Source organism: Theropithecus gelada, chromosome 4 (genome assembly GCF_003255815.1).
Source record: "Theropithecus gelada isolate Dixy chromosome 4, Tgel_1.0, whole genome shotgun sequence".
In the NCBI taxonomy this organism is placed as follows: Eukaryota; Metazoa; Chordata; class Mammalia; order Primates; family Cercopithecidae; genus Theropithecus; species Theropithecus gelada.
The window spans coordinates 110,663,530-110,689,023 of NC_037671.1; the positions used below are offsets into that span (position 1 = coordinate 110,663,530).

The 25,494-nt window shown below is 40.3% G+C and overlaps 1 protein-coding gene across 1 annotated transcript in view; it reads left to right on the forward strand.

The window, feature by feature from the left end:
• Nucleotides 1-24,855, forward strand: part of NOX3 (NADPH oxidase 3) — a 60,155-nt gene extending 35,300 nt beyond the window's left edge. Inside the window, exons 11-14 of the mRNA XM_025384060.1 lie at nt 8,341-8,487; nt 12,455-12,579; nt 22,859-23,012; nt 24,247-24,855. Coding sequence (XP_025239845.1) covers nt 8,341-8,487; nt 12,455-12,579; nt 22,859-22,985 — 399 coding nt within the window. The 3' untranslated portion in view covers nt 22,986-23,012; nt 24,247-24,855. The remainder of the gene's footprint in view (nt 1-8,340; nt 8,488-12,454; nt 12,580-22,858; nt 23,013-24,246) is intronic.
• The last annotated feature ends 639 nt before the right edge of the window (nt 24,856-25,494 follow it).

Consider the following 25,494-nt stretch of genomic DNA (forward strand, 5'->3'; position numbering starts at 1 on the left):
TGCCTGTGGGGTTTCTCAAGGCTTTCAGCACTGCAGTCACCACAAAACCATAAAATAGGGACATTGATTTCTATTCCAAGAAACAGAAACCGTAGAGTCAAAAATATAAAAGCAATGTTTTCATCGCTTATAAAAATGTGAGGGACTATTTGGACACGACTCAGCTGAAAATAAGGGCAGAAATAATGTCATGTGGGAGAAGGGAAGCTAAAGTGTGGGATCATAAACTAACTTAAAGGCCCTAATCTCCTAGTTTTGCATAAGACCATGAAAGTCAGTATCTGTACTTCGAGTGGAGACGATTGGTCCAAAGTCACCCAGCTGGTTCACCACTGAGTCAGGACCTGAGCGCGTGTTTCTGATTTTTGCTTTGATGCTCTTTCATGGAAGAAGTGAGGTTTTCATGCTATTGAAACTTTAGGCTGAAAATTACACTTCACATCCAATTCCTTCACGTCTGCAGGCATGAGAACAGGCTTAGGAAGTTTCTCTCTTTTAAAGCAACTTTGTGTTGGTTTGAGTACAGCTATCGTTAGGCTTATGTAACTAATATTTGTCAGGGCTACCCACATGCCTTTGAGATATAACGACTACCCCTTCCACTAAACTGTCAGCGCCTATATAATTTTTGAAGTGCAGCGCAGAGCAAAGCAGTACGTATTTATCTAACGGTGTCTTCACAATTTTAAGTCTGGACTATAGTTTTCAGATTGTCCTCTTTTGTAATAAGGAAGGAAAGGAAAACTCACACAGGCATTGAGAGCTGGAATTTTAAGCTTAAATGGTTAACTGCAATTAGGTGTGATTTTTTTTCCTCCATGTGTAAAAACACTGGTTGGCATTAAGGTATAGATTTTTACACACAAAACTCAAGTTGCAAGTCTACAGTAAAAATGGGCACCAAAGTTTTCTCAATTGTCACCATTGCGAACTAGAACTTCTTTAACCTTCTCCTCTGCTGCATTATTCTAGAAAACTTCTAAGTAAAACGCAGGAGCATAACCAATAAGACGCCTGCCACTTCCTTAGTGGGAAGTATCATAGGTAGTACTTTCCATTTGAAGCTGATGTCTTAAAATCTCTATGTTTGTAAGTACCTTTTATTTTGAAAGATCTGAGAGGGGGCAGGGAGTGGAAGGGGAGGGGGAAGAATGGGCAGGAGGGGATTTCCCAAGAAGGCAAAATAACAAGAAGTATAATGATGGCTTACTGTGATGAAAATGGAAAAAAGTTGTAATACATGAAAGAAATATTTTCAACAGAAGTAAGAGCCAAACTTCACTGAGTTGAAGGCAGCTGAGAATGCTGTGCCCTTGTGGGATGAGGGAAGACTGAGGGTGGTTGAGAATTCTCTGTGATGCAATATGGAGGAAGCTGAATGCTGGGGGCGAAAAATGCCCTCTAGCGATAAAGTCCTCCACCTCCTGCCTAACGGGTATGATTAATTCTACATCACACTCAATTTGTGAAAAGAGCTCTTGAAAAAAAATTAGGATGGTTTGCTTGTGCAAACTGTCAAAATGATGAATGAAATAGGTGTGTATGAATGGGGAGGGAGGGAGAGGATTGCTGACATAAATAGATTGGCTTACACATTTTAGTTCTCCCTAATATCACAGCTGTGCAGTCAGAACTGAGAGAACTGCCAACTGCAAGATGTGGTGCGTTTTCTTAACTGCATATGTAATCTTCAGACTGCAATACAATAGATTATACAAAAACTGAGGTAATCTCGTTTCTTCATAAATTGTCTTCCTTCATCAGCTCCGTAACATATAACCATGATAATGGGTATTTACAGTGTGTCCCATGCAAAATGGCCTTTGGGTTCTTAACCTAGTATAATAAACAGATAATTCAAATAAAAAGACAGCATGGGCCAGTGGGAACAAGGGAAAGAGGCTAAAAAAGACAAAAAATCCATACCCTACTAAAATATATTAATAAAACAGAGGAGGGCCTGCTCTCTTTTCTAGTGAATGAAAAATGCATTTAATTTAATCTGTTTACTTTGAGAAATTATTTACTTTCCCTTTCCCTCACACTGGAGCTCTGGCTACTCCTGGAATTGATCATCTCCACTCACCACCAAGATTGCTGCCATCAGTTGGCCTCTTTAAGAGGGGCCATGCACACCTCTCCTAAAGAAACGTGTGCTTCTTGCCTTTCCTTGGAGGGCCTCAAAAGGCCTCAGTACCCCATCAGCCCTCATTGCTCTGTACAGAAGTGATCAGTATTAATATGTTTAATATCTTAGTCTATTAACCACAGATTCCATGACTACAGTCTTCTTGTAAAAGAGTCCAATGAAATACACAAACGTTTTAAAAATCTCCCTTCACCTCCCTCCCCAAACTAAACACCTCCCCAACTTTGCTCCCTGAGAAACTCATCATTAAACAGTTAAATATGTCTCATTCCATTCCTTTTCCGTGCATTTATATGCATATACCTATACACATTTATGCATAAATAGGGGTGTGTGTGTGTAGAAGGAAGAGGAAGTGCAATTTGTTTTGTTTTTCATTAAAGCATAACTTGGGGCACCTTCAGTGTCAATACCTGATGATCTATTTCATTTTGTTTGGTGTCTTTAGAGTATTTCATAGTGTGGAATATATATCCATAGTATGGTAGGCCACAATTTACAGAATCATTCTGCTATTAAAGAATGTTTCAGGCCAGGTGTGGTGGCTCACTCCTGTACCAGCACTTTGGGAGGCCGAGGCAGGCGGATCACCTGAGACCAGGAGTTCAAGATCAGCCTGACCAACATGGCAATACCCCATCTCTACTAAAAATACAAAAATTAGCCAGGCGTGGTGGCAGGTGCCTGTAATCCCAGCTACTCAGGAGGTTGAAGCATGAGAATTGCTTGAACCTGAGAGGCGGAGGTTGCAATGAACTGAGATCGTGCCACTGCACTCCAGTCCCAGGGGACAGAGCGAGACTGTCTCCAAAAGAAAAGAAAAGTACGTTCCAGTTGTCCAATAAGGATTATTAACTGTAATTAGACCAAACCGGGGCCCAAAAGAAATCAGTCGTCAGCCACAGGGCAAAGTAGCAATATAGTCATGAAATAGTTAACATCGAGGATAATGACATTCAGAAAATGTCTTAAGGGTGAAAAATGATTCACAAAGCCTGGTCTTGGCCTTATAATGGTTCACCAGAAAAACAATTTTATAATTGCATCACTTTAAACTAGAAGTTTTACACATTAGGCAGGCTTATCATTAAGAAGAAACATTTCTTCTTTTATTTCTTCTTATTTGTTCTTGTATTAATCCAGGATTCCCTTAACAAAAACAAAATAAAAATCGGGACAATAAGAGTGACCATTTTTTGAGTAGGTAATATATTTTCTAAACACCAGTCTTTATCTTTTCATGGAGAGAAATTCTCCTTTTGGAAAACGGTCCTGATTCTCCCTCTATGCAGAGTTTCTGTCATCCTGCTGGTTTCAAGCTTCTGTCTGTTCTGTTCTTTCTTTTGCCGTGTGGGATACAGAGGCACGCTGCCCAGCAAGAGGCAGGTGGCACTGCAAGCCACTGCCGTTCTCCCTGAGGAGGCGATGGTCAAGGTGGGCCCCTGGCTCCCTGTAAAATGCCTCTAGGCTGGTTTAGTACACACCGAACCTGGTGAGGGGCTTCCCCTTCATGGAGCACGTCTTCATGATGAATGCTGAGATTCTGGTTCTGTCACTGGTGCCAGAGGTCAAGTCTGGCTTCCCTTCTCAGTGACCAGGAGTGGGAACACATGCCAAGCAAGGCGCATCTGCTTCTTTGCTCTATAATAGATTGTCTTCATTCTTCATTCTCTAAGCTCCTCCAAATGACAAACAAGGATAGCAACAATAGCAGCAAACATCTTCTGAGCACTTACTGTGTCTGCCAGACGTTGTGTTAAATGCTTCAGTGAAACATATCCTTTCATCCTCACAATAACCTCATGAGCTATTGTTCTGTGTTTGTTGCTATTTTACATATGCAATAATCTAGGTTCGAGTTAAGAAACTTGTGCCCAGTTGCACAAGTTATTTGCAACTTCTACCTGCATGGTGAAGCCGGCAGCAGTCTACAACAGCAGATGGATCTCATAGGCTCACAACGTTGAGTTGTTGTACCATGCTACACTGTATCCTAAATCTGTATTCTTGTGTACACTTTCCTTGTTTAGAGGGGTTCTAGGCCATAAATAAATACATAGGTAAATAATTTTTTTTCTGTTTCATCCTCTGGAAATTGACTTTGGATATAAAGACATGCAGATTGTGTTTGTGAAAGGGCCCTCTGCCTGTGTTCATGGATATCTATTCAAGATACGGCACAAGCTTTGGAGATGCAATCGCCTGAAAGCATCCAACTTTGATTGGAGAGTCTGAGCTCTCGTAGTAACACAGATTGGTAGTGCTTCTCAATTCATTTTCTAAAACTGTTTATCAAAATTTAGCACAGTTCTATTTCCTACTGGCCCCAGACCTCTTTGACCTGGTCCCTATGTGCTGCTGAAGAATTCTTAAAGAGAAACCTAGGCTTGGGAAAACATGAAAATGAGAAGGGACACACAGAGAGCCCAGCCTTGTGACCGTCACTCAGACCCAAGCCCTTTGCAAATGGACATGGCTGAGTTTGGGCTGATCATTAGTGCTTGGGAACGATGTGACAGCTAAGGTCTATGACAGGCCACATGCACACAGAACCCCTCAACCCCATGACACAGTCTCAGAGGGGTCTCCCAAAACATCTAGACATCCACTATATCTACAAGAATGTGGCTGGGCACGATGGTTCATGCTCGTAATCCCAGCACTTTGGGAGGCTTAGGTGGGTGGATCACTTGAGGTCAGGAGTTCGAGACCAGCATGGTCAACATGGTGAAATCCCATCTCTACTAAAAAATACAAACTTAGTCGTGCATTGCGGCACATGTCTGTAATCCCAGCTACTTGGAAGACTAAGGCAGGAGAATCACTTGAACCCGGGAGGTGGAGCTTGCAGTGAGCCAAGATCCTGCCATTGCGCTCCAGTCTGGGCAACAGGGAGAGACTCCCTCTCAAAAAAAAAAAAAAAAAAAAAAGTGTGGGATGAGTCCTGTAAAAAAAATAATAATTTTATTACTATGAAAGTTCAGAACTTTTGTTATTTTACTGAGAATGACTTTCTATTTAATAAAATCTTTTAAAGTAAACTCAAGTATTTTGGTCTCTGAGATCAGCCATGGAATTCTGAAAAGGCATGCTTTCTACAGGTAGCTGATTTCAGGGTTGTTTTATTTTTGGAGACTAAGGTGGAGTGAGCATTGGAAAGCACAGATCACAGAGTTGTAGCCTATTGTTTGGGATACTTGGTCTGTCATTGACCAGGTCCTTTCTCATGGGCGAAATGCAGAGGTGGAACTCTTATGTCCCTTCCCAGTGAGAGTCCCCCACCATTAGAAAGATGAAAGAAAGTCAAAGTAAATACCTTTTGCTTCTGTTCAAAGTCCCTTTCTTTCTTTTTCTGCCTGAAACACTTCTACTGAGCCTATCCATTTTTCCTCCATAGCCTCTTACACCAAAGCTGCCCAGTGTCACTTACGAGTCAATTACGGAGGGAAAAACACACAAAGCCATTACAAGGAAGCAAAAAGTATAAAAGGCTTAACAAACCCTAAGAACACTGACACGCAGCTAGGCCATGAGAAAGTAAGGACGGATTTCTATTTGAAAGGATAAAGTTTCATGTACGGAGGAAGCTAAGATGGGGATAGTTTTCAAGAAAGCATGACTGGGACTAGATTTGAAATTGGAGGATTTTTTTAATAAAGCAAATGCTCTGGTTTATCATCCATCTATGAATCTGTTTTAAGCATGTTCCTTAAAAAGTGAGAAAGAGAGAAAATAAATCAATGATATTTGCTCTATGCCCAGTGACATACTCTGAGATGAAACAGACTACCAAGGCCAGGGAGGAGGGGGTCGTGCGTAGGTGAGCACCTTGTTAATTCAGCCAGTAGATTTTTTCATTTCCACCCAGAGCAAAGCAAGGCAAAGTGAGAGCTAAGGTTTTCAAAGAGTAATTTGGATTAGGCACTACACAAAGTGAAAAGAAAGCAGATAGCAGTATTCATCACCAACCTCGAATATAAAATCCGCCCCTAACTGGCCTCCTTTCCTCTTCCCTCACCCTCCATCCCCTGGTTCTGTTCTCAATACAGCAGCCAGAGAGATCCTGCCACCTGCGGTGAACCATGGAACTCCCCTGCTTGCCAACTCCCTGTGCTTTCCTGCCTCGGAGTGAAAGTCAATGATGGACCCAAAGCCCTACAACGCTATGGCTCTCCCAGCCCACCCCTTGCCCGTCTCCTTGCTCTCCCTGCCCTCTCTGGCCTCCGGCCACACGGGCCTCCAGGCTTTTCCTGGAAAGGTCTCACTCAGGACAACTTCCCACCATCTGCAGAGCTCTTCCTCTAAGCATTTGACTCCCTCGCCTCTTCCAGGTCTTTGCTCCAATGTCCCCTTCTCATGAAGAGGGGATATGAATCTCCACGAACTGAGGGTTCGTGTCCATCCATTACTGATTCAACAAATATGTACCGAATGCCTCTTATGTCTCCAAACTGTTCTATGCCTTGGAACTATAAAAGTGAACACAAGAGGCCAAGAACAAGAAAGGGTTCAATGAGCCCCTGTTTGACCATTTGACTTAATATTGCAACACTTCCTAGTCCACCTGGGGTTTCTGCATGCACTTCTCACCATCTGACATAGCCTATATTCTACTTACCTATCATCTTCCTTCTCCCGCTAAGATGCAAACTCTAAGAGGATATCAATTTTTTTTTTTTTTTTTTTTTTGGCCCTGTCTTGTTCACTTGTATAGTTCCAGAGCACAGAAAAGTCTGGACAGGTAGGATGCATTCAATACATATTTGTTGAATCAGTGAACGAATGGATGAACCTGAGTCCCTTGCTCATGGGGATTCACAGGGTGTCACCAAAGGGAATCCCTGCTTCGCTCTGCCTGGAGAGGCTGTGCACAGATAATCCCCAGGAAGAAATAAGTGTCAGGAAAAGAAAGGCAGCCCTGTCTCTTCCTGAGAAAAGAAGGTCTTTGCGCTTAGAGACTGAGGGATTATTTGTCCCAAAATTAATATCTTAAGTCCCCTTGTGAACAGGAGCTGTCCAACAAATATGTAGGCCTAATTCTTGAAAGAAGAGGCCTTATTCTCAGCATCTTTTACTCTTACAAATAATTAATATTATAAAGTCCTGCCTAAACATGAAGAGAATAGACAAGATGTTTAGCTTTGAAATAAACTCTTTCATTTTTGTCTCATGAATTTGATCTATTAATTAAATCTCATTGATATCTCTGATTATATGATTGTGAGCTTACAAGCTGGCTGGCAGAGAGGGAGAGAAGAGAACATTGATCACCACATGAGGTATTTCCTGGTGGGGATTTACCAGGCAGCAGGTGGAATCAAGACCAGCCCTCATGGATATTGTTAAGCCGTAGAGATATCTCTTTGGGGAGAAGGCACAAGAGAGAGAGGTGTGGGCAGCAAGGGGTGGGAGTGTGAGAAAAATTGGGAGAATTAATAGATTTCTCTTCTGTGGTTTCTTCTAGATGCAATTATTTGAAACTCGAAGCACAAAAACTAAGCTTTTATTTTAGCAAACCCGAACTACTTCTTGTCACATGCCATTTGCTTAACACCGAGAGTTAAAAAAATAATTCTTCCTAGACATAATTTCATTATAGCAGTTGACACACAGGCACAGCCACCACCCACCAGCTTTCTTGGACACTGATATGTTTCACTGAGAGGAAATTTCTGGCCTGTGTGACTTGATTCTGAAATTACCATAATCTCCACTCTCCAGAGGCCGTAGCTAGTGAAGTGGATTAGTGCCCAAGCCTTTGGGGTCTCTGGAGAACAAAGTTCAAATCCGGAGCTTAGGTCATAAGTAAAGATGAAGGGGTTGGTCTAACGGTTTATCCCCCTTTGGGAGCAGTGAAAGGCACAGCTAGTTATGATTATTAATCTTGTTCAGAAGCAGCACAGCCAGAAATGTGGTGAGTTGATCCTCATCCAGAGAAACTGGCACGGCCCACAGGCTCCTGACTCTCTGAATTCACTCTGGGCTTTTTCAAACACAATGTGAATTTTTTCTAAAGAAATCACAGTGTGACTGTTTGTTCACTGAAAAAAAAAAAAAAAAAAAAAAAAGCATGTTATTTTGCAGAAGTGCCCATTTGGGCTCAAATAATTTGAGGGAGATAAAGTAGTCTGTGATTATCAGCACATATGAAAAGAGGGATAGATCCGTTCACTTGCCTTCTCTCTTGACAGGTGTATTTCTACTGGATTTGCCGGGATGCAAGAGCTTTTGAGTGGTTTGCCGATCTCTTACTCTCACTGGAAACACGGATGAGTGAGCAGGGGAAAACTCACTTTCTGAGTTATCATATATTTCTTACTGGCTGGGATGAAAATCAGGTACTGATAAGACTCTGAGAATAAGCAATATTGCTTAACTCATCTAATAGCAACGAGAAACAATTTCAATAATGAGCTATGTAGCACTCTGATAGCATGACAGAATTATTTTTATGTTCTTAAAAAGGAAAGGAGAGTGAAATAAAATCAGATTAGCAAGAGTGATTCAAGTTGTAACAATCAAAGAACCAAAAAAGAAGCCACAGTTAACTTGCTGAGGAATAGAAAGGGTCAGACAATGGAAGACAATCCAGAGATTGGAAATCCCAAATAAATTTGCATTTGTCCCTTTAAAAGTGGCATCAAATGAATAGTACTGATTGGCTGTATCATGTTGTTGAGTTCCTGACTGGTTCTAATTCTGTGCCTTGAGCTGTTCAGAGTTAAGCAAAAAAGATTCCTAGGTGTTTACATTCAACATTTTGTATTGTCAAGTATGTGAGCGTCTATAGAAAATAATTATTATGAATACGCAATTTGTCCAGAGTTTGTTCTCTTAAGGTGTTCTTAGAAATTGTGTGCATGTATGTTTATTTACCTAAGATCAAGATGATCTTTTGTTTTGGCAGGTGTTCTGCAGTATATTGTATTAATGAAACATTAAGATTGAATTTACCAAAAATAATGTATACCAAAATATTGACTATGGTAGCATTTCAATGTTGATACTCTTGAATGATAACTATTACACTGTAATTCATTTTAACTCCTCAAATATGGGAATTAACAATGAAGTGATTACTAGGTTACACAATATACATTCTAATCAGCAGCTATTATTGATATATACTTTTAAGGAAAGTATATTTGAGCCTGGGAGATTGGCATTAATCACTGCATTTACAAGTGAATGCTCTGTGTATGTACATCACACATACACACACACACACACACACACACACACACACACACACACACTGGCCCTAAGGAACATCACTGTAATTTGACTCTGTACATCTGCAAATGAATAAGACTCTGCTAGAAATTCAGTAGCTTAATGAATTTTTATGGTCTTATTTGCAGTCCTTCTTAAATATTTAATCCTTTGGGATAATTTGAAATGTAGGTTTCTTGGGAACCAGGCTTGAAACATCTTAATGAATTATATAGTGTTAATTATGTTTTCCAAACAAACACTTTCCTTATTCAAGTGGGATTTTTGACTGATGAACGGTTTGGTGAAGTACAGACAGCTTCTGTCTTCTGCTTTCAAGTACTGTGCCTGCTCTTCTACTTCTAAGGTGCATTGATCCCAGTGTGCACCTAGGTATTCCCTGCCAACTGGGAGCTATGGGACTGAGGTTCTCATAACCGAGAACTGAAGTTGATTTGGCGACAACACAATCCTGCCCCCTCCCATCTCTACTACTTCCAAGAATACGCTATAAAATATACATTTTTTTCTAAACACGAGTAAATTAGAATAGATGTCTTACGTTTTTGCCATGACATGTTGAAAATTATTTCGACTCCCAAATTTCAGGCAGAAAATCACTAATTTCAACATTTAAAGGAAAAATAATTGGTGCATTCTGTCGGGAAAGAATCAAGAGGCTGTTTTAGAAATACCCAATTGTTAAACTGAATTAAACAACCTCAAAGTGGCAAAATGACAAGAACAGAAGGGACAGATGGAAGAGGTATTATGAAGGGCAAATCAACAGAGTTTGGAGATTAATTGAACATTGGGCTGAGAAATATGGGACAAATATCATTCCAAATGTTTGAACATCAGTGATTGGCGGTACCACAAGTGTAAGTAGGGAAGGCCCTTTTTGTGTGTGAAATGGTGCCCAAACTTCTCAGCAAGGACTTTAAGGCCCTTCCCAGCCTGACTCCGACTCACTAGTTGTGTCCCACCCCCATCAGTTTCCTCTGGCACCAGAGCCACCAAAGGATGCGTGTTCACCCATCACACTGCGCACGGTCACACACCCATGGCTTTGCTTGTTCTCTTCCCGCACCTGACATATCACTTAACACCCTCTGCCACTGTTCCCCACCTTCTTTTTGCACAGAGTCCTATACCCCAACTCTTTTCCAGCAGTAGCCCTGCCATCTGGGGTCAGACTTGGCTGCTCACAACTTTCTACAACCTGGATTTCTTTTTATCTTTATATTTTAGATTCAGAGGGTGTGTGTGCCCATTTGTGAGATGGGTATAACACATTCTGGTGGGGTTTGGGCTTTTAGTGTACCCATTACCCAAATAGTGGACATAGTACCCAGTAGATTCTTTGTCAAAACTCACTCCCTTCTCACCATCCCCCCTTTTTGGAGCCTCCCGTGCCTGTTATTCCCATCTTTATGTCCATGTGTGCCCATTGATTAGCTGCTACCAATAACTGAGAACACAGAGTATTTGAGTTTTTGTTTCTGAGTTAGTTCACTTAGAATAATGGCCTCCAGCTCCATCCATGTTGCAAAGAACATGACTTCATTCTTTTTATGGCTGCATAGTATTCCATAGTAGGTATATAACACATTTTCTTTGTCCAGTCAACTGTTGATGGACACTTAGGTTAGTTCCATGATTTTGCTATTGTGAATACTGCTGTGATGAACATATGAGTTCAGGTTTCTTTTATATATAATTGGCTTGGATTTCTGAGATCAACCTGCCATTGTCTCCTGGCCTGTTGGGACACTTCCGTTATTTTCAGCTGAACCTCCCTAGATTCAACTATTTTTTTAAACTGGAGAGAAAGTCAGCCAGGAAAGTCAGGCTTGCAGTGGGGACCTGGGGCATGAGTTGCACCCAGCAGGGTTGTTACCCAAACTGGTCAGGGTCAGGATGAGTCAAGAGAGTGAGGACGAATAGAGCACCACATAGGGGTCTAAGGGATGAGCACTGGTGACACAGATCCCAGGAGGTGAGAAGCAAGGTAGCTACCAGAACGCAGAAGGGGCTAAAATAAATGACAGCAACTTAAAACATGATCATGACCAGGTGTGGTGGCTCACGCCTGTAAACCCAGCACTTTGGGACTCCAAGGCAGGTGTATCATGAGGTCAGGAGGTTGAGACCATCCTGGCTAACACAGTGAAACCCCATCTCCACTAAAAATACAAAAAAAAAAAAAATTAGCCAGGTGTGGTGGCATGCACCTGTAGTCCCAGCTACTTGGGAGGCTGAGGCAGGAGGATTGCTTGAACTCAGGAGGCGGAGGTTGCAGTGAGCCAAGATCGTGCCACTGCACTGCAGACTGGGCGACAAAGCAAGACTGTCTCAAAAAAAACCAAAAACATACAAACAAACAAACAAAAAAATGATCACAAGGGATTACGCTGTGGGCGCTCACTTATTGACCACTAGCTACATGATGCCTGGATGGAGTCACTTAATTCCAAGGCGAATGATTAGGCACAGAGCTCCAGCCAAGCCGCCTGCTAGGCTCTGGCCACCATGTTCTGCCTGCCGGGCTCCACGGCCTCCCGGCACTTGAAACTGGACCGTATACATCACACCGTTTCAACACGCTAGGCAGGTCTGATTGTAAGTTGCAGTTTCTTCCCAGACATTTCATAGCACTGTAATCTGGCAATGCCCTTCTCAACTCCCCAGGAGCCAATGTTAAGTGAAAGGGGATAGCAGGTAGAGATGAATTGTTGAAAAGTTTGGCAGGAAAAGAAGGAAGTCATTTAGTGCTTGCTTTTTCTTAACCACATTTACTATATTACTTTCATCCTTTCAAAGGAAAATATTCTTTCTAGGTTAACGTTATTGCACACCTACTATGTATAAAGAGGCACTTGGTTCCGACGAGGCCTGATTCAGACATAAATGAGATATGATGCTTGCCCTAAAGTACAGCATTGGTGACATCTGCAAATAGTGATAAGCATTGCCAGCCCTTTACACATATTTTAATTAAATCTACAAATGAACATGATTAGTTTATTCTTTATCGATAGAAGGCTTATATATTTTTTCTAAATGTCATCTAATGCCACAAATTTACTTTAGGCTCTTCACATAGCTTTACATTGGGATGAAAATACTGATGTGATCACAGGCTTAAAACAGAAGACCTTCTATGGGCGACCCAACTGGAACAACGAGTTCAAGCAGATCGCCTACAGTCACCCCAGGTGAGGCAAGATCTTGCTCCTCTCCCTGCTGGGCTCTTCTCTGGAGAAATGCAAAGGTTGCTGGAGTGAAAAGTTAAGCTGCAGGACTGTGCATCTCCATAAGAGACAAAACATCTACCTTAGAAAAGGTGGTCAATGGTATATTTCAGGGGCCACAAGCCTCTGCTGAACTGGCTCTTACAACCTCTGACAGTTATTGATTATGTTGCAATTTTTCACATTTAACCTCAATTTAAAGATGGTATTTCTTCAACTGCATATGCTTTCAAGACATCTTTGGTGGATGCAGTTGATCTCTAATTAGCCAACTGGAGAATTCACTCCTGTCCAACTGTACACTATCTAGCACATCTAGCAAAAGCAGAGAGAAAATGTTCGAAGACAAAGCAGGGATTTCGGGTGGTGGTTAAGGACCCAGCATCTGGCTGTAAATCCTGGCTCTGCCTTTACCACTGGTTGACCTTGGACAGGTTACCTATCCTGGTACTGTCTCCGTCTCCGCCTCTGCAAACTGCAGATAATAATAGTGCTTTCCTCCTAAGAGTCTGCAAGGATAAAATTAATGAATGCATGTAAGAGGCTTAAAACAGTGCTTTGTATGGAGTACACAAGAAGCACTAGCTGCTATCACTGCTATTATTATTTTTATTATCATTTCCATTATTACTCTTATTATTATCATTATATAATGAATTTCAATATAGAGAAGCAAGAGTACTTGTTCTGGGGCCACAAAACTGAAGTGAAGCCTGCACTTCCTGGTTCTAGAAGTTACTGGCTGTGTGACCTTGGATGAGACAGTTTATTTGAGCTTTTGCATCCCATTGAAAAATATGGATGATAACATCCATTCACAGTTTTGTTTTCATAATGTAAATATACTTGTAGTATGGAGCACTAATGCAAACAGTTATCATTGTTGTGATGTCTCCTAAGTCAGTCTTTGCTTTGAACCTTCATTGTCTATGGCTCTTAAAAGTCAGCATGTCCTAATATTGTCTTCATTAAAGAACACTTTCCATGTTTGAGGAAAGATCTGAAGGCAGTGAAGGAGTGTGCCATGTGGGCAACTGGAGCATGTGCCAAGACCCTGAGGCAGGAGACATCGTTCCTGGCATGATCCTGGAACAGAGGAGGTGAGAGGGAGAGCAGCAAGAGTCAGACTGTAGGAGAAGTCACAAAGACAGCTGCGAGTCATCGTAAGACTTTGGATTTTATTCACAGAGGGGAAGGCACTTACAGGTTTGAGCAGTAGAGTGGCGTGGGATCATGCTGCAAGAGAAGGGAACGTGAGGGGCCTGGGACAGAGGTGGAGAGGCCAGAGAGGATCAGCAGTGTGGTGGTTTGGATTAGGGAGCTGCAGAGGAGGTCATGAGAAATTGTTAGATTCTGGAGTTTTTTGCAGGTTGAGCTGAACTGACTGTGGATGGGATGTGAGGTGTGACTCAAGCTATTCAATAGAATGGAGTCCCCACTTACCATTTGGCGATGACATTAAGAGGAGCAGCTGGTTGGCAGACATGGAGTATCAGGAGTTCAGTTTTTGACATGTTTAGCTTATGAGGCCTGTCATACATCCATGTGGAGTTATGGAGTGGGTAGATGAATATAAGAAGCAAACGTTCAGGGGAGAAGTTCAGCCAGAGGTGTGAGCACATGGACTGTTTGGAGCCATGAAACTGGATAAGATGACCAGACGGGCAGATACAGATGGACAAGAGTTCCAAGGACTGCACTGTTGGAGGGTCAGGAAATAGACTATTGACAGGTCACAGAGTTTAATACGTGACACTCATATCTGCCTTAATAATCATGCCCCTTGGGTCTTCTATACCCTGACCTTCTTTCCATCCGCTTTCTCTGTATTGCACCAGTAAGAATACATTAAAGCCCACTAGGGTTCCTCTGACTGCTTCTGTATCCCCAGCGATTTTTCCATTGTCTTGCATCCTTCAAAGCCTCAGTCCTTGCATTTCTGCCTTGTGGGCTTCCTGCAGACACAGCGTGCTTCATTAAACTCTTTGTACTTCCTTCGTATTTGTTCTGCTTCACAGAGTACTTCTCTGGTGAATATTATTTATCTTTTGGTGATTTTGGCTGCTCCTTTTTTACATTTTTTTCACACTCTCTCTTTGCCAGAAAGATGCCATTTTCTTTTTTATCGGTTGTCATGGAATTCGTTAGACTCCCTGGACCAGCTATTTGAAGGATGTTAGCGAGGAGGGAGATGTGGAAGGAGTGATCAGGTAGCCATCCAAGATTCATAACCATCTGATTCCAGTCGCCTTCTTCCCTGTGAAGTCACTCAGACCTCAACTGCCCTGTGCTCTGTGAGGCCCCTGCCAGACCTCTCTGCACCCTGCACCCAGCAACCTGCAGAGAAGCAGGAGTGTTTACACCCAGGGAAGAGAAGGTTTGAAGGCGTGCTTGTGGGGATTACTCCTGACTCGCATTGAGGCCAAGAGTACAGGCTTTCCAGCAGGAGACCCCAAGAAAAGCATGACTTCAAGCATACAGTTGGGGAGGGAGTGAGTGGACCAGCTGCGCAACCTTGCAATCTTGCTCTTGCCCCATGGGGCTCATTCTGATGCTCCATAAGCCGTGGCAGTGGCCTTGGAGACTTTTCCAGGTGTCACTTCCTCATACCTCCTTGCTCCATTTTGCTTCTTGCCCTGACCCCAGGGGACATATGGCCTAGAATCCAGTTCTGGTTCTACCTTCTCTCCAAATGCGTGCTTCCAACCCATCCTGGCTTCTGCAGGCACAGAATCCGGTTCCTCTGAGCTCCTGCTCCACACCCAGCCCTGGCTCCCGGGCCCCCAGGGCTTCTGAGTCTAAATCACCACCCCCACCTCACACCCACCCAGAGCAGAGACGAGCTCATTTCATCTGCCATTTCCTTGAAAAGATTATAGGTAGAAACTAACAAAATATTACAAGCTGATATGAGACAACTCGGGGGTTTTTTTGTTGCTATTTTCTCCGTTAGGGGAAAAGAAAACCATATATATTCACTGATAAATGTTTTACATTCAGTTTTCAGTCATCATGGAATAAATGTTCTCACTTCACAGGCTTTGACGTGGACATCTATATCTTGGTTTTCAGTTCTTCTAGATAGTCTCAGTCTTTATTAGGATTGTCCCTTTTTGACATCTCACATGGCGTTTGTTTATTTATGTATTTATTTATTTTTACACACAAAGCTTGCAGTCCAGTGGGGAAGGCCTTTAAAACCAAACTATTTAATTATCCCTCTTCCCTCCAAAAGGCATGAGCCAGGAACACGGAGCATCAAGAGACAAAGGATAAAACTGGGCTTGCACAAACTCTGCCCAGAAAATTATGTTACTCAGTGCTGAGAAGTGGGCCTGTCCAATTTTTTGCAGGGAGTAAAGAGTAATCAGTTTTAAGGTAGAAAAACTATATTACCATCACTTTCCCCGTTGCTAGTACCTTTCTAGAAGCCATAATCAAAGTTAAGTGCAGAAACGTACTTAATGCTCAGCTGTATTTTGCAGCCCAGTAGCTATGCAAACTCTCTCTCCTTGATGGATGACTTCTCTTCCAGAGTAGACGAGGCCCCCAAGGTTTAGAATCACTGAATCAAACCTCTACAGCATACTTCCTAGTCCCCAATTTTTTGATATCATATTTGTAATAGCCTTAGACTCTAGAACATAGTAACTTGTTATATAGCTTCAAACATCCATATCATTAATATTAGACACATGAAGGCAAAGTCAATCATTTTATCCCTGGAATGCCAGATCCCTGGGAAAAGACAAGCCTTTAGTCAAAAGCTTAGCACCACCCTTTCAAAAGACTTTTAAAATGACCTCCTTAAAATAATTTTGTTTTCTGCTGTGTAAAAGGAGATTTATGTTTAATGAAGCTTTTAATGAAGAAATCTCGGAAAGAGAATGCCAATAAAATCTAATTTTTAAACAAGAAAATCTAATATTGAGAAGTATTTCAATATCCTGGCCTTTGTCCAGATATAAATGAAACACACAATCCAATTACTGTTCTGCACAAAGGACAAAGTAACATTAATTTTCCTCAGGATGGTTATTAAAGAGATAAACAGTATGTTTTCCCCTTATTATGTCAAGGATATGTTTGTTCCCAAGCCTGCTTGGCTACTCTTACAAGACAGTTCTGTCCTGTCGTTAGCTCATATCTTTTGGCAAAGATGGGTCAGAAGAAATCGGTGGATTTGTTAGTGGCCTCAGAAAGGGTTCTTTGTTCTTGAGGGCCTTTGAAGTAGGCTCTCAACCATTTCTATTCATCAGCGCGAAGCCGAGGATTCTCCGGACTCACTCTTTCAAAAATATTTACCTGTTCACTCAAAGCTGGAGTTTGTTCTTGTTCTAAGAAGGAGTTAAATCAAAAGAATAAAGTGAAGAGGGGCAAAAAGATTTTTTATAGAACATGAAAAACAGCACCAAAAATAAAGCTTGAAGGGAAGCAGATCAAAGAGAGTAGTACAAGCTATAAAGGAACCAGAAAATTGCAAAAATAACAGTAATAGAGAAACAAATTGATGGGCATCAAAATGAATACAAATAAGGAAGAGAGAAGAAAAATTAAAAATAGATCAAAGACTGACAGTAGAAAATAGAAAAGTGTGTTCTATTGTTTTTATTTGTAATTAATTTTGGTAATTATATTAGCTATATTACAAAAACACAAGTATAGTTTTGAAAGACAATCAACACATATTAAGTGGATGCATTATAAGCCTTTTATTAATATATTCAAATTCACATACGTGAAAATTGTATCTTATTTCAGTTAGACAAAGCACAGAAAAGTACTATAAAACAAAAACATTAAAAATTATTCTCCCAATTGAAATATAGTAGGCTAATTATATACATTGACATCTATGTCTTACTAATCTAGAGAAAGTTATCTTTTTCAAAAATGGAAACTGTATTGCATTTTTTGTAAACATTGTCAATATGTTCCCAAGCTTTAGGTAAATGTTCAGAAAATCGGGAAAATATTTCCAAGAAGGTAGACAGAATGAAAATAAAAATACCCTTGTCACATCTAGTTGCTTTTTTGATAAACACACATTGTACAGATACTCAGATTTCTGAATTTGTGGATCAGTTGTTTTAAATTAATTGAATAAAATGATTTTCCATAGGCCTTAAATCTTCAATCTTACACTTCAGATAACATTTATAGTTTTCTACTTTCAACTTATCTGCTAATAACTTCACCAGGCCTTTTAGGTGTAAATTTGATGTAATTAATTACCATAAAAACTTTAAAGGTTTGGTCATTTATTTTTTTTTTTGTAACTTCAGTAGAAGTGTTTCTTTTAACTCTGAAGAAAGAAACAAAAAATGGAAGAGTACTACCATTTGTTAGAACAGTTTAACCCAACCTAACGATGAAGAAAGGTGTCAACTTACCATATGATTGGGGGCTTCTAATCCATATTGCATGAATGTATTTTAGACCACCCATTGTTTTCAGAAACATGAAAATACCTTTATACTAAATTGAGTAAATGTGTCCATCTGGATCCACATTTGCTTGTGTACGCACCCTTCAATTCTCATTTGTATGTGCATATGTGCAAAATGTTTTAAAATGATATTTTTAACAAATTAGCATTCTGATTATAGCATACAGGGCCCTTTATCTAACAGGATATCCTAAACATTCATTATATGACTAAAATGTTCAGAATACTCAAAGAAATAGACTTAAATGGAAATACAACACATGATAAATTATAGCTTCATGGGAAAAATAAAGACACCATAAACTTATGATGAGGAAATTGTCAGCATATTCCCATAGTTCCTTCCCATGAGAGGGCATCAATGTCTCTGGTTAGAGCCAACTGAAGACTCAATGAAAATTGCTGAAATTACTCCATTTGTGGTAGGGGGAATTGGAGAGATGGGTGAGTACAGGATGGATTTATCATCATGCTGCAAAGTTTCTTCGATGGTACTACCTATCTATCAAATTATTAGTTTGGCAAAATATTTGGTTACTTATGCACGAAGGCATATATATGTTAGTGTTTTATTGGGGTGGGGGAAAGTTGGCACAATGGCTCTACCATTCCCTGGGATCGGATGCTACAAGTCAGCTGCTTTCATTTTTCTTCCCCATTTGACCATAAGCTTCTCAAGGGCTTACAGCTACAAGCAACTTTATCTATGCACCTCAGAGCCTAGCAGAATGGCCAGTATGTGCAAGTGGCAGCACCATGAGACCAATGAGGGAGCTGGGACAAGAGTCCGAACAGCACAGTTCTGGCTGCCAAAGAAAACAGAGCCTGTGGAGTGTGGGCAGGAGGAGAATCACCACAGTGAGCCTGGTTAGGGACATCTGCAGCAACTCATGAGCAACTGAGTAATTAGGACACAGAGAAAAGTAATGTCGTAGGCTGCTACAAATTAACTGGGAGATAGGTTAAAAAAAAAAAAAAAAAGCTGGCCAGCACAATTATCATCTGTGGTTCTGAAAAAAGAAGGTGTTGTACAAAATATAATTATGTGATGAATCATTTGGAGGCATTTCTAATGAAAAACACTCACTAGAAAGGATTAACCAGAAGTTGTGTCCATTGTCTGATACAGAGTTTGTCGCTCTCATCTTCTTTCTAAGCCTCCATAAATCCACGGGAAGCTTCTGTTTATTGATTTTATTTGCAGAATGCACTCAGGGTATAAAGTAATTTGATTTTTTTTAAATGGGGTTTAGGGTCTGCCCCTACAGGGTTATAATTTACCAAGCATAAAAGCCAACACATAAAAACAAACATACAATTTAAGGAGAGAAGGGCTCACGGCAGCAGAACCTGGGAATTCAGCAAGGTGGTAGGATTACTCCTGGGCGCACCCACAAGCCCATTTATCTGCGGGGCTGAAATCTCCTGGTGGGTGATATTTTGGATGCCTTTCATGCATGGCATCACTGAACTGTTTTTTGAAAAATGCGCCAACCCCACAGAGAAGAGCACAACAGTTATTTAGCAGACATAGAGAGGGAAAGGAGAATTTTCTTTATTGTTTATCAGAGCTAAAAATAATGCCGTGAATGTTAGCCATCTTTGCAGCTTGGGTAAAATTTGTCCTTTCCTCATCAAAGTCAGCAGCCCAGACTGATCAATGCCGTTAACGTTGCCCCCGATCCAGCTCCCCCATGCGTGTGCAAGCTCATGCAGACTGTAAACTGAAGAATAGCACCTTGTGTTTTTACGCTTCTTTTGCAGAGAATCTCTTTTTAATTCCAAGCGATTGTGGGTAATTAAATTTTATAGAAGAATTTTTTCTTTACCAACCCCATTAGGGTTCTGTTGCACTTGTCCGTTGCCTCATAAAAGAAAAAAAAAGGAAAGATGCCACATCTGTCCCTTAACTACTTTGCGTGGATTCTCTGCCTTGTGATTCACAGTATGCATTTGTGACAAGAAATTCTCCATACTTGGAGTCATAAATGCCGAGAAGAGTAAGCCAGGCAAGCAGAAGAATGCTGTATGTGGGAACAGTGATTCACAGAGAGCCAGTGAAGGGCTGACCTTTCCACCTTAGCAGAAAGTAGATAATAAACAGCCTTTGTGAAACTTTTTGGTGATTGCATCACCATGGCGGTTATGGCCCCTGAGTAAAGTGTGGACTTAGCTGTGCAGTGTGATAGCCACAACTTCAAAAGAGGCAGGGGAGCTGTGAACTGCTGGGGACACCAGTAGAACACCGGGCAGCAGCAATCAGAATCCTTTGAAATGGAGTCTTAAAGGCAGAGCATCAAAGGGCACCATCAGGTTTGCAGTTACTGTCGCTGCAAACGAAAGGGCAGTCTTAGCCTGTTGGAGTGGGCCAGTGGGCAATCTCTTTGGTGACATCTACACTAATGGAAAAATATCACCACCCATAACAGCATCTTTGAAAATAGATGCAAGGATACCTCTGGGCATCAGACACAAAGCAAAGCTGTGACTCCTCACTGGGAAGGGTCTCACCTGACCCATCTACCATTCAAAATGTTTCAGTCCAGAGCTCAAAAATCTAGTGCTGATCTCAGTAAGTCCACATACTCACCTCTGTGTTAACACCTCGCACCACATCTTCTGTTCAGCTTCACGGAACAGGCAGACACCAATAGTCATCACATGGGAAAATAACATTAGGAAGCTAGCAGTTCCTGAGAGCACACCGTGTGCCAGACACAGGACCAGCAGCCAGACCTGCAATGTCTTGCTTAATCCTCACAGAGATTCTAGGAGGTAGATTATATAATTCTCCCCATTTTATAGATGAGAAACTGGGGGCTTTCTGAAGGTAATTAACATGCCCAAAGTTACCCAGCAACGAAGTGGTGGAGCCAAGAGCACTCTTAACCATTGCCTTTCATTTCCATAAACACCTCAAAATCTCTTCATTAAGCCATAAACTCATACTTTTCTGTGGGAAATATTTTCTGAAAAATTACTTTCTCAAATTTAGCCATGGGAATGGTTTCTTTGAAAGCAGTAGTGCTACATTTTAAACATATTGTCATTTATAAATTAAGCCATTGATAAATTCCTTTGAAGCTGGAGTTTGAAATGCAGTGGAACCATCAATTTCTACTGTGAATGTGATGGTCCTGGAACACACAATTAAAATGTGGCTATGATACATGGTAGAGGATCATGTTAACATATAAGCTAAGAAAAAATAGGCTATATAGACACTTTCAGCAAGATCTATGTCTGAAGAAACAGAGATGGTATAGTGAGCTGGTCCTGAAGCCCAAAGAATGTCTTGATGACAGTGTTTCTCAAAGTGTGGCTCACAGGGCGATCTGCCTCAACATCACCCGAGATCCTTACTAAACATGCATTCCTTGACTTCAAGCCTAGGAATCTACATTTTAACAATCTGCCTAGATGATTTTATGCACAGCAAAGCTTGAGAAGTTTTGATCCACACTAGATAACCAATTCAGCTTATGCTAGAGGTTGGAAAAAATGCTACAAAGAATAGTAATATTCAACACAAGAGAAAAAAGACACAGTCTCTGAAAATCTCTATAGAGAGACTGATGCACCCCAACTTCCAAAAACAACTTTGAACCCCAGCATGAATGTGGTGTTTACATATAAACTAAGTCGCAAGGCATTTGAGCAGCTTTGGGATAGTCACTATATGCAGGAAGTATCTCTTTGACACAGTTTTCTGAAATGTCAAGATTAGAGGTGACAATGTTTGGGTGATTGTATTATCAGCAATGTCACGATTAGAAATGACAGTGTTTGGGTGACTGTATTCTCAGCAATGTCACGATTAGAGATGACAATATTTAGGTGACTGTCTTATCAGCAATATCAAGATTAGAGATGACAATGTTTGGGTGACTGTATTATCAGCAATGTCAAGATTAGAGATGACAGTGTTTGGGTGACTGTATTATCAGCAATGTCAACATTAGAGATGACAGTGTTTGGGTGACTGTATTCTCAGCAATGTCAAGATTAGAGATGAGAATGTTTGGGTGACTGTGTTATCAGCAATGTCTTTTTCTTTTTCAGCTCTCCCTTCTGGCCTTCTTTGAAAATTAAAATAATTCCAACAGGAGAAATTAATTAAATTGCTATTACTGTAGCATAAATTTTATTATCTATAAAAAGGCAGGGCTGAACAAGACATTAGTAATAACTAACCTTTTCAAAACCCTTTTGAATGTATTATCTCATCTTGCTTTTGATAAAACATACAAAGTAGTCCTTATCATCTTTTACAGATGCAGAAACTGAGGTATAGTGACTTGCCCAAGACCACGCAGATACTACTCAGCAAAGCCATTTAGCCACTCATTCAGCAAATGTGTGTTGATTGTCCACTGTATGCACTGTTCCAGGTGCTGGAATAAAACAGATCAGGTTTATGTTCTCAGGAAATTTACATCTGGTCACGTATCCAAGGAGACATGAATCAAGGTCACCTGGCCAAAAAGCCTGGTGTATCAAAATCCCTCTGTATCAAAACCCCTCAACAGTCTCATGGCCGCTTTCATGCCTCAGTCTTCTCGGTTCCACCTCCCTGATTAGTTCAGGGGAGGATACTGAGAACCTGGGAGAGAGCATGGTGCTGAAAGTAGGTAGAAAAAAAGAATCTAAGAAAAAAAGACATGGAGGGAGAAAGGGAGAAAAATAAATAAGTAACCTCATAGTCACAACCACTTCACTAATCTTATTGTCTTGGCTTCTGGCTGGCCTTGCCTCCAGGTGACATTTTCTTTCCTTTTCTTACCCCTACTGCAGCAGCAGCATTGGCGTGTTCTTCTGTGGACCTAAAGCTCTCTCAAGGACCCTTCAAAAGATGTGCCGCTTGTATTCATCAGCTGACCCCAGAGGTGTTCATTTCTATTACAACAAGGAGAGCTTCTAGACTTTGGAGGTCAAGACCAGGCATTGTGTAAGTGGCTGCAATCATATAGGTCAGGAATTGGGAAACTCTTCCCACAAGACGCCAAATAGTAATCATTTGAGGCTCTGTGGACTGTATGGTCCCACTCTCAACTCCTGAACTCTGCCATTGTAAAGTGCCAACATTGCCACAAACAATAATGTCAATGAATAGGCATAGTTGTGTTCCAATAATATTTTACTGATGGACACTGAAGTCACATTTCATATAATTTTCTTGTATCATGAAATTTTTACAAATTGTAAAAGTCACTTTTCGCACATCGACCATCCACATAGTCAGGGGGAGGGCTGGATTTGGCCTGTGGGCCAGAGCTTGCTGACCCCTGGCATAGGCTGTCTTTCCCAAACTTGTTTCCAAGCCCAACGTTACATCCAACATGGAGACTTATGCTGCTGCTTGGCTTGAAGTTTCCTTTAGAAATCATTTCAAATTTTCATTTCCCTGATGGCAGAGACCCACAACTTATATCCAAACCTGATCTTTTCTGCTTTAAACTTAAGCTCCTTTTGTGCTTTTGTTCATCCTCTGTAGACCACAGAAATCACCAACGGAGGTTATCTTTCAGAAAAGTCCTTTAGATACTTGAAAATGATAATCAAATCATCCCTTTCCTATCCCTTTTCTGGTCCAAACAATACTAAATTCTTAACCTTTTGGCCTAGGATATATATCAAGCCCTTCCATCACCTTGTTGCTCTTATTCAAATTCACTTCCATTTCTTCATATCCTTTTAAAATGCATTGAGAAGTGTGACCAGTATTGAGCAGAAGAGGGACTTTCTTAGAGCTTATATACCATATATTTACAAACAAATTCTATGTTTTCTTTTCTTCCTTCTTTCTGCCTTCCTTCCTTTCCATCTTCCTTTCATATTTCTTTCTCAATCTCTTTTAACAAATACTTTTTATTCTACCACATTTTGGTCTGTGGTCTTCTTAACACTTACACTCCTACTCAACTTCTGCCCCACAAAATAACTGAAATTGTTTCTTTAATTCCCATTGTGCCGTCTTTCTATACTATGCAACTATTTTACTCCCAAGATGTTCGCAAATTATTCCTCACATCTTATAATTCTTGCTACTAATATTGATTAATTTTTTAGAATTTTTCTAATATTTCAAGATTGTTTTGAAGTTTAGCCCCAGACACTAATACTGGTATGTAGTTTGTAATATCTACATATTTCACTGATAATATCTCAAATCTTTTGTTTAGGTTTTCAATCACATTATTGACTCCAAAGAACTCCACCAGGAATTCCTGTGATGGCCTGTTGATATGAGCTCCCAGTCGGAAACTGGTGAACAATAATTAACTACTGCAAACAGTACACCATACCATACTTCGTTAGCTTATAAATAACATGTCATATACAACAACACAAAAACTTTTACTGAAATTAAAATATATTATGTTTCTCAAAGGCTTCTTATCTTTGTGGACTGTCATTCTGCCATAAAGGAGAATTAAATTGATCTGGCATGATGTGTTTTGACAAAGGCAACCTCTTAAGCTCTTCTAAGTAGTTCTAAATTATAAATTGATCACTTCTTTTACTTTATCCTCAGATTTTTATGTTGACCTGATGCTTTCTATGATATTAATATTGATTTTATAAGTTAGGAATATTCCATTCATGTCTAAAAAAATTATTTCTACTATCTCTGCATTGGAATTTCTCAGTAACTTGAGGTATTACTTGATGCATATAATTCAAACTCTCCTAATTTGAATAGAACCAATCTTTCTGTGTAATTATTTCCCCATTTGAGTTTAGTTCAGCCTTTGCAACCAGAAATTTCTATAGTCAAATCTAATCTTTACCTTAGTCATGTTTAATTATTACTTTTCTTTCTCTGTCTACTTGAAAATAAAAGTGCTTTTCTTGGTCATCTAATTTTGTCTAGTAAATTAGAACATACCTGCCCTTAAACACAGATTTTGCCACTTTTTTAAATCTCTGGGGATGCTGTTTGCACCCCCTTTTGTGTTTTGACCTTTATGCTACTTCCCTGCAAACTATGTAGAATCAAACCTATCCAGACACAAGAAAATACAAAAGTCAATACGTTTCTTTAATGCAGCAATGACCAAATAGAAAATGTGGAATTTAAAATTGAAATCGTCTCTTCAAAACAGAAACAAAAATCTGGCAAACCTGTAAGTTCATTTAAGAAGAATTATACAACACGATTTGATAAATAAACATGCAATTCATAGGCAGACATTTTTAAATGGATAGAAATAGCACGTTTCTAAATAGGAATATTAAACATACTAAAGTTACAAATTTGTCCCAAATTAATTAATGGTCAAGTGAAATTCCAGTCAAATTTTAAATTCTCTTTAGATTTTTTGGAAGGGTAAATATCCTAAAGTTTATCTAGAAGAATATATGAGAAAGAGAAGTGCCAAAAAAATGTGGAAAAGAAAAGAAGAAGAAAAGAGAGGAGAGAAAGAAGA